The sequence below is a fragment of the Dermacentor silvarum genome, chromosome 5, assembly GCF_013339745.2.
Source record: "Dermacentor silvarum isolate Dsil-2018 chromosome 5, BIME_Dsil_1.4, whole genome shotgun sequence".
Lineage (NCBI taxonomy): Eukaryota > Metazoa > Arthropoda > Arachnida > Ixodida > Ixodidae > Dermacentor > Dermacentor silvarum.
In genome coordinates this window covers 80,203,416-80,216,580 of record NC_051158.1, presented here as the reverse complement: position 1 = coordinate 80,216,580, position 13,165 = coordinate 80,203,416, and the positions used below count along the sequence as shown (strand labels likewise).

At 44.4% G+C, this 13,165-nt stretch overlaps 1 protein-coding gene across 1 annotated transcript in view; it reads left to right on the top strand.

The window, feature by feature from the left end:
• LOC125945397 (uncharacterized) overlaps positions 1–2,598 on the top strand; it is a 32,919-nt gene extending 30,321 nt beyond the window's left edge. The window contains exon 6 of the mRNA XM_049667147.1: positions 2,390–2,598. Within this exon, the coding sequence (XP_049523104.1) occupies positions 2,390–2,570 (181 nt within the window). The 3' untranslated portion in view covers positions 2,571–2,598. The remainder of the gene's footprint in view (positions 1–2,389) is intronic.
• Positions 2,599–13,165: the final 10,567 nt, after the last annotated feature.

The window sequence follows — 13,165 nt, the reverse complement described above, 5'->3', positions numbered from 1 at the left end:
TATTGTGAGCGCTGTGATGCAGTGCCATCTTTCGTTTAAGGCTATAGTTTGCCCTGAAAGCTTGGCGTTGTTAGTTTACGCGTGCGCCGAAAGGATTACACAATTACATTCAAATATACGCATGCGACCATCAAGAGTGCAAATGGAATTGCAGATCAAATTGCCGCGTGACTGGCCGCTCGAGGCACTTTGCGTGTATTTGCGGGCTTCTTTCACGCCCGGAAAAGCAAATTTATGTAGCACGTATTGAGCAACAGAAAGCTGTATCGGGAGTTTTTCATGTTGCTCTACAGCTTTCTCATTGACACTTTGATAATTAGGACAGTACTTCTCGAGTTAGATAAAAAATTACAATTACTTAATTAAATCTCAGTAATGAAGAAATTACTGGAGGCTACTCCAATGTACTGGAAACAATGTGCACTAGGTTTGCTTCGCTACACGCCGTTCCTTTCTTTTTAACTCGTGCTGCGTGATAGCTGGGACACCCTGTATAAAGCGAATGCAATACTAACAGTTGCGATGTTGAGCAGGAACAATGCCTGCAGCAAAGGTGCATGTTATTTATACTGCAGTGTACTTGAAAATACTTGCCTTATACTCAGCGGCATTAGTACAATACCGTTGTTGCGGTGGTAAACATATCAAATCGCAAATAAAACTTCTCATTTGTAGCAAACTATTATTTGGATTCAAGAAAATATCAGGCACTTCAGTTTTTTATTGTAGATTCTAAAAACAAAACATTCCGGCGTTACAAAAAATTGCGGCTACCTTAAAATCTACAATATTTAACCCCACAGTAAAGTGTTTTCATATATCAAGCTGTTAATTGCTTAGGGTAGTAAACTTTGTAGGTGGGATACTGCTGGTTTACAATCCCGAAACATGCTTCGAACCCTCATTCCTTTCTTCTCTAAACTCATGCGATTGGTAAATGCCTGACTTAATCGAAGGCACTTTCATGTTTGCGTTGTGCACATTTTCAATCTCAATTTACTCCACAATTAATTGTGAGCCGCAATTATTGGCAGCAATATCACCCGACTCTATTTAGTCACTGCATATTGCTTCCGTTTTTTCTTCGGCATCGCCTTCTTTCCAGCTTTCCACCTATAACTACACTAACTGCAATCAAATTGACCAACCAGCCCAGCAGCTTATCTCTAAGGCTGCATAGGCATTTTTGAGTATTGGGCTTGAGACGTCATAAAATTGCCTTATTCAAAGGACGAGGGAGATGTTGCTCAGAATTGTGTTTGCAAGGTTCATGGAGCTGCATTTTGTAGACGCCCCGTCTGTTTTTCGGTTCTTTCCCGCCTTTCTTGCTGGTCTTAGTGAAGCTGCGTCACTGCTAAAGGTGGCGATGAGTCATTTGGTGCTAAGCGTGATACGAAAAGGATACAAACCGAAAACAAACACCACAATATGAGTACCCTTTCCAACTGTTAACCTTCAGATTTTAAGCAACGATTCTTTGATCCCACCAAAAAAAATTACTTTCAAATGAACGCATGGGTCATTTAGTCCTCATTTACAACTCCATGTGCTTAAACCATTTCTTTTCGCTAGATTTCTGCTGTTTAAATTGGCTCAAAACAAACAAAAAATGTTGTTGGTGTTAATGATATCTTAACATCTTAACCTCTGTACTGTTCGTTCTTCACTTATTTCGAAAATTGCGCTTTTGTGCTGTGGGATACGTTACCGATATAATGGTATCATTTAATTCTCTTCGCCTAAGTTCTTCCAGAACATTTTCTCTAGTATACGATGGTAAGCTTTATAAACGCTAATAAATGTTCGATTAATAACCATTTCATTTATTATGGAAATTACCAGTCAGAGTGACATACACGCCATATAGACGGCAAGCCATATAGACGGCACTGAACGAGTTACACAAGGTACTTGCTGCATGGCTTCAAATATATCTCAGCATTCTTCTCTGCGCAAGCACAATTGAAAGCAAGTTCAACTACCGCCCACTCCTCACCTGATGATGATGATGTCACTCCAGCTAGCACGCCAGGCGAGGTGTGCTGCTTGCGGAATGTGTGAAGCCCAGTGTCTCGCTCATCGCTTTAGACGTCCATTCTTCGCCTGCGCACGCTCTTCGTGATGAGCGATGAACGTAATAAATGCGACGCAATCACTGTAAGTACATCTAAAGGGGATGCTCCTACAGCACTAAACTTGGTTTGTATACTTCAATGTAGCGTTATCATTGTTCTCACATGCATTTGACACTTTTTTTCGCGAGATATAAAATCCATGGTAGTCTGTCATATGCGCTAGACAACATGCAACAACCAACACATTTTTTTTGTATTCGGGCGTTACCTATATTATGTATTTCTTATTGCAATCTCTTCATTATTTTGCCTAGTATCCCGACGGCAGACAAAGAACATCACTGCGCGCCATGCGTGTGCGACGACAACCAACAAGAGTGCCCCATTGTAGGCACCATGTGTGACTGCATTAATTTGCGCCTCATATCTAGGGACACGGGAAAATGCGCCATCGACAAAGACGACTGCGGTGCACCGTTGATACCTCCCCGGTAAGAACCTTCTTCTTTGGCCAATGTCTTAGTAATAGTTGCTATTCAACATTGTAGAGCCAACGCCACATACCAGCGACCTTAGATACGGTAATATGCAGCAAGTGGCTGTATGCAATGCAAAATAGAACCGAGGACTGTATGGCGCGGCTATAGAACAGAGCTAAATTTATCGCAAGGATCTCACGTAAAAGGCAATAATCTTTTAATAAGGACAGCTCACTAGAATGACCTTTGTGATGTCTGAATTTAGTTTTAGCATGTTTTTCGCGAGATACAGCCACTTAAAAAAGGACAAATCTACTGCACTGCTCAGCACAACCACAATCAAACATTCACGATTAAGAATACTGTAAGCCTTTTGAGGCAGATGATGATTGCGGATATTCTTGATAAACCTCTCGAGGCTCTGCAATGCCTATGAGCTTGAAAATATATGTCAATTTGTTTTTTTGTCCTATATGTAACCCTATAGCGACGTAAACAGAAAGATCTCATACACTAATCTCAGTCGAATCCTTATTGACAATCTTTTTAAAAAACTAGAGCCTTCATTAAAAACTTTCTATTAACCTAGAATGGTCGTCAGTCAACTCGTGCTGCTAGTTCGGGCACCAAATACAGAAAATGAACCAAAATATAAGTCAAAATGTTTCGCCATATGTATGCACACTGTCCGCTGACATTTTTTCACATCAGTGCTACTGATACTGAACTCAAAAATGTGTTAAGGATTTCTGAACAAAACATTTATAATTGATAATGTAGCATTCACAGAGATTATGTAAGTCGATCATCACACAAGTGGTTAAAACGTTGAGAATTTTGTCCACTGGCTTACGTCTGAGATCAACTTGTTACTTGGGGACTATAGTACTCACTTTATCGGTTAAATACGTTTGTTTTTCATGTAGCTCTTCCGAGTTTACAAATGCCAGCAGCGACTAAACAAATGGATAGTCTACAAATGTAGTTTGCCATCTAGCACTGTTGAAAAATACACAACGCCATAAAATCAGTAGCATGGCAAGACGAAGTACCTATTCACAAAACATCGGACCACCATTTTACGGGGCTAATAATTTTATCAAAAGCTACGGACGTATGAAAAACACGGAAATGACGCATGTGAAGAGTCAGTATATGTGCACAAGTAGGCAAGTGAGCTTGTTGAAAGACGGTCTATAAAATTATTCTGCAGGAGAAGCTTCAAAGCGTTTTAGGAAGTACGACGACAAATATCAGCTGCCAAGTAGCAGAATAAAATTAAGCTTCAAGTGCAGCGCCCACAGTTCACAAGAAAACGACTGCTGCGTGCACTGCAGCTGGCAGATTTTTCTTCCTTCTGACAGCTAAGGCCTTCTGGACTGGTCGATTGTGAGCAGCACGAACTTGCACTTACGAAAAGCGCCATCGAGCTAGTTTATTGCTCGCCTGCACTTCTTTGTGACGAGCAAGAACTTCGCTCCTGAGCGTACTCCAAAAAAAAAAAAATCCGCCCAAGCACTCTGTACAGACGGTTAACCAGCTTAGCTGAAACATGCAGGCACACTGTTTATCACTCTGTTAATCCTGAGACTTCATTAAAGTCTTTCTGAATTATTTCCTCTTGGTTTCCAGCATGCGCCCGCCATCGTCGCTTTCATTCAACGTCGCGACTGTGTTCGGCTTCTTGGTTGGCGGCATCTGCCCGCCATTGCCTCTTGCATTCCGCTTTGCGTTGTAGCACTGCATGGAAGGCTGCCGGATCCTCGGTACGCAGTTGCTACTTGTGCTCGGCTGCAAAAGCCAGTTCTTGGGCCCTGGCCGCAGTATCGGCACGGCGTAGTAAGCTCGTTCCCGGTTCTGCTCGCGGCGTTGCTGATCGAAAGCTGCCTGCTCCTCAGTAGCATGTGTTTGTCAATAAAATTAATTTAATTTATTTATTTCTCTCGCTGTCTGTCTGTCTATCTTTCTTTCTCTCTCTCTCTCTCTCTGCGCCTACTCTCCTCATTTCACGCTCTCTCCCCTTCGCTCAAAACTACAAACACCAACACTCCGTAGGGATCAACCTCGACCTTAAACAGCTCCGCTGTTAGAAGACACGCACCGGACGCTTCGGCAATTCTTCGTGCAGTAGTAGTTGGGACCTGTGATCTGGACGTGATTTCTAAGTACATACCAGGATCACTAACCAGCTGTGGTGTGTGGAGTGCGCGATACGGTGCGGTGAATGAAGATATAAACAAGAAGCAGACTACAAGGAGTGCGCGCGCGGAGGTGAATTCCGTGCTGGTTGAAAGACGACAAGGTCGAACACCGTCCGGCACGTCAAGAAGTGGCGCAAGGAAAAAAAAGAAAAACGCATCTAATCGCAAGCGACCACGAAGCTTCGAGCGGCCAATGAGCAAACAACGAATCGGCCAGAGCGGCAGAAAAGCGAGGCTGGCTGGCAGAAGAGGGGGGAGTTCCAGGAAGCGATGCCCGGAGAAAGTCGGCCACCGGACCGGCAGTTGAAGACGACCAGTCCGGTTTCAGACCCGAGCCACCAGGACTTCACCCGACCGGGGCCTCCTGCCAACCCGTTCCTGTGCGTCACCACTCTACCCGATCGTGTACTGCTACCGGAGGCCGGCGGACTTGAGCAGTCGGGCTACGGGCCCGAGTTCCGCGACCAGCTGCCTGCCCAGAATGCCGCCGCCGTCTGCCCGTGCCGCCAAGCCACCTCCCTTCCCTCTCCAAGCCAGAGCTGACGCGCTCTGGTAGCCTATCCAACGGTTCAATAGACTGACCTTTGGTGAGACGAATGCCACGTCTTTCGTTATTTCGCCGCCTCCCATCCTCTGCGAACTAGTACGCTCCCTCACGCGCCACCTCAGTCTAGATTCGCGTGCTATTAATATCGTGAGTGTGCTCCGAGTGTTTTTTGCTGTGATGTTTTTAAGGATTTATTTTATGAGTTACTTTTCGTTTTAGTTTTATTAAAAGTTTGTGTGTGTTCTCCAACAAACAGCTTTGTCCTCAATTGTGTTCTCGGAGGCTCCGCCTCAGAGAATCGTCTGAATCATTAAAGAAAAGAACCTGCATCACACCAGCATAACACGTACGCCTGAGGAATCACCTTTAAAGTGTAATGAATTACTCAACGATGGAGCCATTTTCTCACAAATATTGGTCTCCACGTGGCACTTCTTGTGAGACTCAACAATTATTCGAGCTAGATATGTACAGCCCATTGACTTCAAACTCTCAATCAATGTTTTATTGATTCACTTTACGAGGCCTTCAGGCAAGGTTCTTCGTGATTACTTCAATATCGTAAATACTGCCCCAAATATCCAGCACAATGTCCTGATTGTTTTACTAATACTTTATTTCCACAAAATCCACTAAGCTTCAGAATCTAGCTTGGCAGAAGGCACAATATATGAGGCAGTAATATTTGCAATATATGTAAACAACATCAGTAGCAACATGCCTTGAGCAGTTTAGAATATCATTAGCACCCATGGCACGGAAGCATTGCCGTGAGATGTTTACAAACTAAGTCATTGGTCTGAACAAGACCACTAAAACAGACAGTATGAAACCTAAGCTCCTGCAGTAATGGCAACCGGTAACCTTGAGTCACATTCGTAAATGATTTAGACTACGACGGTAGAAAGTACATATGTACAGCTAAAGCGTATAAATGTCGTCTATGTAATGCCAAACTTGAGACTGCGTTGTGTCGAAAACACACTACTTTGAAAAATCGTCAAGTTTTCTTTTCAACCAGTCTACTGCGTTTCCCTGCCTATAACACATTGTTTCATATTAAAATGAAGGTCCTCACTTATTACAAATCAAACTCAGGCCTAGGAAACAATTCAACTCACGGTAATATTTTGCACTTTTTATCATCTACATCAACTACCAAAATGATGATACCCAGAATCGCTCATCTTGAAAACGAAGGTCCCTGTTGCGGTTGCTTGATCCTCGTCCCCGTAACTAGGAAAACTATTTTTCATGATCACCTAGATGAAGAATATATTCTCAAATGTTCATATCGTACCGCTTCGGGCAGGGTTTGCTAGCCAGAATTTTCAGTCATGATTACTCGAACACCAGGCGGCATTCTGGTCTTTAAAGGTGACGCCATAGATGAAAGTGGATCATTGATTATATCTCACACATTATTAAAGTTAGGAGATATAAAAAGAACACCGTTCAGGTTTCTTGCCTAAAAGTCGACAAAGAAGTGGTATGTTGCATTTACACAAAGTAAGGTGAATGCAATAGCAACAGTTGTCATATTCAGCTGGAACAATGCCTGCAGCAAAGGTGCATGTTATTTATACTCCAGTGTACTTGAAGCTTCTTGTGCTATACTCAGTGGCATTCGTACAATATGGTCGTTACGGTGGTAAACATGAAATTGCAAATAAAACTTCTCATTCGTTGCAAACTCTTATTTGCATTCAAGGCGACGTAAAGTACTTCAGTTTTTATGTTTTGTAGACGTTAGAAATAAACATTTTTGGATGAACAAATAATTGCGGTTAGCATAAAATATACAAATTTTATCAGACAGTGTACTATATTCATACATAAAAGCTTTAATTACTCATATTAGTCACTTTTGTAGGAGGGACAATGGTTGTTTACATTCCAGAAACATGTTTGGAGCCATCATTCATTTCCTCCCTCAAATCAACCGATTTATAACTGTCTGCCTTAACCGTAGGCACTTTCATATTTCCGTGGTGTACATTGTGTATGTCAATTTACTCCACATTACTGCTAAACATGGAGCCGAAATCTATTGGCACTAACATCACCCGACCACATTCAGTCACTGCATCCTGCTTCTGTTTTTACAGCGAAGCTGTTTAAGCTGGAGGTAGCACGGTGGTGTACACCCGAAATGTGGGCCGATCCTGTAGGTTGTGCAGAAACGGTCCAAGAGCAATGGCACATACCTCTGTGAACTAGCGAAGCTGTTAAAGCTCGAGGATGGTCCGTCGTGTGTACGCCACAAAACATCCGCCTGGCGATGACGTCAACATGCGTCGCCTAGCAACGCTTCGCCCCAGCTGCGCCAACCGCACCGAGGCTCGCCACAGCTGCGTGAGCCGTGACGTCATCGCGTGCGCCGATCCATGACGTCACCGCGCCGTCACGTCACTGCACCGACCCACGGGATATAAGCTCCACGTCGCCGCCGCGGCGACACAAAAACTCCGCCGTCTCCGCGCCGAGCACATCACCGCGAAGATGGGGCGGCCGAAGAAGAGCGTCACTTCTGAAGAAAAGGAAGCGCGGTGCAAAAGCCGCCGCTCCTCTACTCGAAAGCCTGTGTGACGACTTCGGTCCGATCCCAAATATCGCGCCGCCGAACCGGTGGCGAAATGTCAGCAATTCGCAGACGATCCGGAATTACGAGCCCGCGAAACCGAGCAAAAGCGTTTGAGCGTCCAGATACTTTAACGACCGAGTGTTCGTTGCTCCTAAGGCTGTCGATGATTCCGGGTGATCTTGCGCAATACATGGCCGAGGCTCCAAGCATAACCTGGAAAAGACTTGGGCGAACCGAGATAAAGCTAGGTGGCGTCGCCAGCTTCGCTGTTTGCCCCGTCTTCGCACCACTAATGTATATTCGGTATTACGTTCTTTTCAGCTTTCATTCTATAACTACATTAACTATAACCAAAAGTACCAACCAGCCTAGCTGCTTATCTTTACCGCTGAATAGGAATTTTTGGTTATTCGGCTTGAGACGCCATAAAAATGTCTTATTCAAAGGACGTGGAAGATGTCGCTCGCAATTATGTTTGGTAAGGTTCTAAAGCTGCATTGTTTAGACGCCCCATCTGTTGTTTTCTTTCGCTTTTGTTGTTGCTTCGAGTGAAGCCGAATCCCTGTCAGTGGCGAGGATTGGTCATTTGGTGCTAAGCGTGATACGACACGAATACAAAACTAAATAAATCATCGCAATATGAGTACCCTATCTAATTGTTAGCCTTCAGATTTTCAGCAACTATCCTTTCATCAAACAAATAAAATTACTTTTAAACGAACTTACTGGTCATTTAGTCGCCATCTACAACTTGATGTGCTTACACCATTGCTTCTCTACAGCTTTCCTGCTGTAGAAACACATTCAAAACAAACCTAAAAAACGTTGGTCTTCATTAAAGCCTAACATGTTAATCTCTGTACTGTTCGTTCCTCACTTACTTCGAAAATTGCATTTTTGTACTGTAATGTGCGTTACGGACGCAATGGTATCATTAAATTCTCTACGATTAAGTTCTTCCGCAACATTCTCTGTAGTATACGATGGTACGCTCCATAAACCCTAATAATTGTTAGCTTAATCACCATTCTAGTCACCAAAATTAAAATTTTGAGTCAGAATGCCCTGCACTAGCGAGCTATCTAAAGGAGACGCCCAAACAGCACTAAACTTTGTTTGTACATAGCAATGTAGCGTTATCATTATCCCTAAATGCTGATAATTATTCGCTTAATCACCATTTCATTTAAAATCGAAATTGTGAGTCAGAGTGACATACACTTGCGAGCCATATTGACTACACTGAGTTATGTACACTAAGTACACGCTGTGATGCTCCAAGTATATGCCAAGAGTCTTCCATGTAAGCACAGTTGAAATCAAGCTAAACTACCGCCGCCTCGTCACCTGACAATGACGTCGCTTCAGCTACTACGCCACGCAGGGCGTGCTGCTTGTCGCCTCGCATTAGATGTTCATTCGTCCCCTACGCGCGCTGTTCGTGATGAGTTATGAAAGTAATAACTGCGAAGCTGCATTTTGTAAGTGCATCATAAGGGGATGCTCCTAGAGTCCTAAACTTGGTTTGTATATATCAATAGAGAATTATCATTGTTCTCACGTGCATTTCACGCTTCTTTCGCAAGTTATGTAGTCCACGGTGGGCTGTCATACGCGAAAAAAGAGTACACGATTAGCAACACATTTACTTTTGTGTCCAATCGTTAGCCGTTTATTTCTGATTGCAATCTCTTCATTTTATTGCCTAGTATTCCGACGCCAGACAAAGACTCTCACTGCGCGCCGTGCCATTGCAACGACAACCAACCGGTGTGCGATATGATAGGCAGTAAGTGCGACTGTGTTAATGGGCGCCTTCACTTGAGGGAGACGGGAAGATGCGTCATCAACAAAGACGACTGCGGCGCACTGTTCGTTCCTCCCCGGTAAGAACCTCCTTCTTTGGTCAATGTCTAAGTAGTAGTGGCTGTTTACAATTGTAAACCCAACGCCACATACCAGCGGTGTTAGATAGGGTAATATGCAGCTCAATTTCTCGCAAGGACCTAATGTAGAAGAGCTTCATTTTTTTTCACGAATAAACAGAGGTCATTAGAATGGCCTTAGGGGATCTCTGAATTCAGTTTTACGATGTTTTTCACTCGATACAGTCACCCTTTAGGAGAGGCAAATGTGCGGCACTGCCGAGTCCAACCACGACCACACATTCACGATTCAGAAAATCACATTTCTGGCTAAGCAGACGCTCAACATGACGATTCTTACTAAATCCGTCGAGGCTCTACAATGCCTACAAGCTCGAAACTTTATCTTAATTTCGTTTTTCTTCTTTGTGTAACAGCATAGCGCTGTAAACAGCACGATATCATACCAACTAGCCTTAGTCGAAGCCTATATTGAAGATATTGTTGAAAAGCTGGAAAGTCGTCTTAAAAAATCATCCCTTCAGATAGAATGGTCGTCAGCTGACTAGTTATGCGAACTCAAGTACCAAAACTAGCAACTAAACCAAAATACGAATCACTGCGTTTTCCCAGATGCCTGCATACTCGACCAATGCTGACGTGTTGTACCAACAGTGCTACTGAGACCGAACTCGGAAATTTCGCTAAAATTTCTAAATGAAAGTCGCACTTTCGCCCGTAAGGCGAAGCATCGATTGCGACAGAAAATTAATAGACAGCAATACGAAGTAAAAAAAAGTACTTTTATAAACCGTACAAATTTGTAAACATTCGCTTACTAGCTAAAATAACAAGCATGGTGTCAGGGCACACAGTCAAGCATGAACACATCACACTCGATTACTGCGGTTACTCGCTATCAAAACGCTAGCTTGAGGAAGCGCTGCAGCAGCTGCGAACGAAGTGACCTTGAGCTGTCTATCCCTTAAACGCAAACTCAGCGGCCACAACGCAGCACGCACAAAGATATAAGCCGTCGGCGCACCTACACTCGACCGCCAACGTAAATCGCTTTGAGGATAGGACGCGCGGGGCGTGCACTACACAGTTGCTGCCAGAATACAACGCCTCACTCGCCCACCCCCCTCTCCAACCGTTGCCTGGCGCGCTTCGTCCCCGCCTTCCTTCCTTCCTTCCTTCCTTGCGCGCGCGACATTAGGCCGCGATCGCCTTCTCTCTAGCGCGCTTTCCTTCGCACCTATAGCATATGGCACGCGGCGATGGTGTTATCGCCCTTGGACTTTATAAGGAAAATCACGGTGACGTCGACGCCGACGACGAAGGCAAAAATACGCCGGGAGAGTCCATATAGTTGCTTTCGCCATAACATTTTTATAACCGATGGTGCAGCGTTCACAGAGATCACGTAGGTTGTTCGACCAATGCTCGAAACTCTGAGAACTTTGTTCGCCAGTTTCCGTCTCTCGTCACGTTGTTCTTTGCGTACTAGGCGCTCCTTTATCGCTTAAATCCGTTTCATGTTACTGTAGCTCATAGGACTTTATAAAAAGCCTGCAAAGATTAAACAAATGCAGACCCTTTCAGGGAATTCTGCCGTCTATGGCTGTGAAAAAATACACAACGCCATCGCAACAGACAGTACGTATTGAATAAAGGTCTGAGCACCATTCTTATACGGCTAATAACTTCTTCAAGAGCACAGTTAGAATGAAAAACATGCATATAATGCATTGCAGAGATGTGTAACAATAGTGAAGCTTGTCTACGCGCTGCTACAAAACACAATCTCCATGCACCTGCTTTAGTTTTTTAGGGGAAAATGTGCGCAGGTAAAGTCAATTAATGTGCTGGGCAGTCCACAGAGGCAAAGCATTATGTCGCGAGTAAGTCATAAACGCTGTCTTGACGTACAAAACTTAAGAGCTCGGCATGCTCAAGCTTTCTCTCTGCAGCACAAAATTTGCCTTATATACTAAAACGTGTAAAATAACAATAACCAGTCTAATATCATTACTCCTGGAACATTGTCATTGGTACTAACGTTTGATTAATGCGAAAGCACAGTATGTCCAATTACGCGAAAATACGGCGTCGGCGGCGTGACCTGAGCGAAGGTACTAGTATGAGATGAACCGTCCAGAGATACGCCCGCGTGCCAAGGAATCACCAGTGGGAATCTAGATGCACAATGATCAGCAACATGAGCGAAGCTACTGATGAGGGCTCGCACAATACGGTAAAGAAAGGCAAAGATGACCCAGCAGAAACAAGAAGTAAATAGTTCCCGTGCCACCTGTCAGGAGTGTGATACCATTGTTAGCAAGAAAAAGAAAAGGCCGATGCGAAAAACGGCAGAACTGCAAGAACCTGTGGATTGCACTACTGTCACACAGGGGAGTCAGAATAACGCAGCGCCCCGACCACGAAATGATTGCCAAACATTTGTCTGTAAAGACGGTGCTCCGCAGTGCAAAGTGTAGCAAGAACCTGCTCTGCTCTACCGGTCAAAAAACGATGCCAATCTCCATGAGGTTGTTGCGGAAGTAGACGTGACAACTGACATCTGGAACGCACCCGCAGTGATGTGTAACAATAGTGAAGCTTGTCTACGCGCTGCTACAAAACACAATCTCCATGCACCTGCTTTAGTTTTTTAGGGGAAAATGTGCGCAGGTAAAGTCAATAATGTGCTGGGCAGTCCACGCGGCCGGAAATTTCTAGTTCTGCCAGTCTCAGAGTTCGAAGCAGTGGTGGAAGAACTTGAAGCGGGAAGCATTGAGTCACCTATGTACAATACGTTTCGAAGCTAAAGTACATCATGCGGAGACACGAACAAGTGCAATCGCAGGGTGGACGTGTCATAAGAAGCTGGTGGGATGGCGAGATTTGGGCAGCGTTGCAGGCTCGACAGGCCGCCAATCGCAATCATGGTCATGCAGGCATCAACGATGGACTTTGCGCAGGCATCAACGATGCTTTGCGCAAAGGCCATGACCCTGAAGTAGTGGCCCAGAAAATCAAGCGTAACCTGCTGGCCTGGCATACGAAATCTACGGAACACCGCGTCCTAATTTATGGCGTCCCTGAAATAAATACCAATTAGAAAACCACCGGAAAGCACTACAGGATCTGGAACGAGAGGTTAAAGCAGGTGTCTTCGGAGTTGGGAGCTCTAGAAGTATTTGTACGACCAGTATGGAAGATACGCGAAGGTGACCCAAATGGCCACCTGTACAGAACAAAAGAGGCGGTGGAAAAGGGATACAACTTGGCACGTAGCATTCACGCTTTTTTTAGGGGGGTGCCTACAGGGCAGAGACCACCGAGAGAAGTGGATGAAAGAAAAACCGGCCGTCTCGATTATGGCAACTCTTGGGTAAGTAATACTCCAGA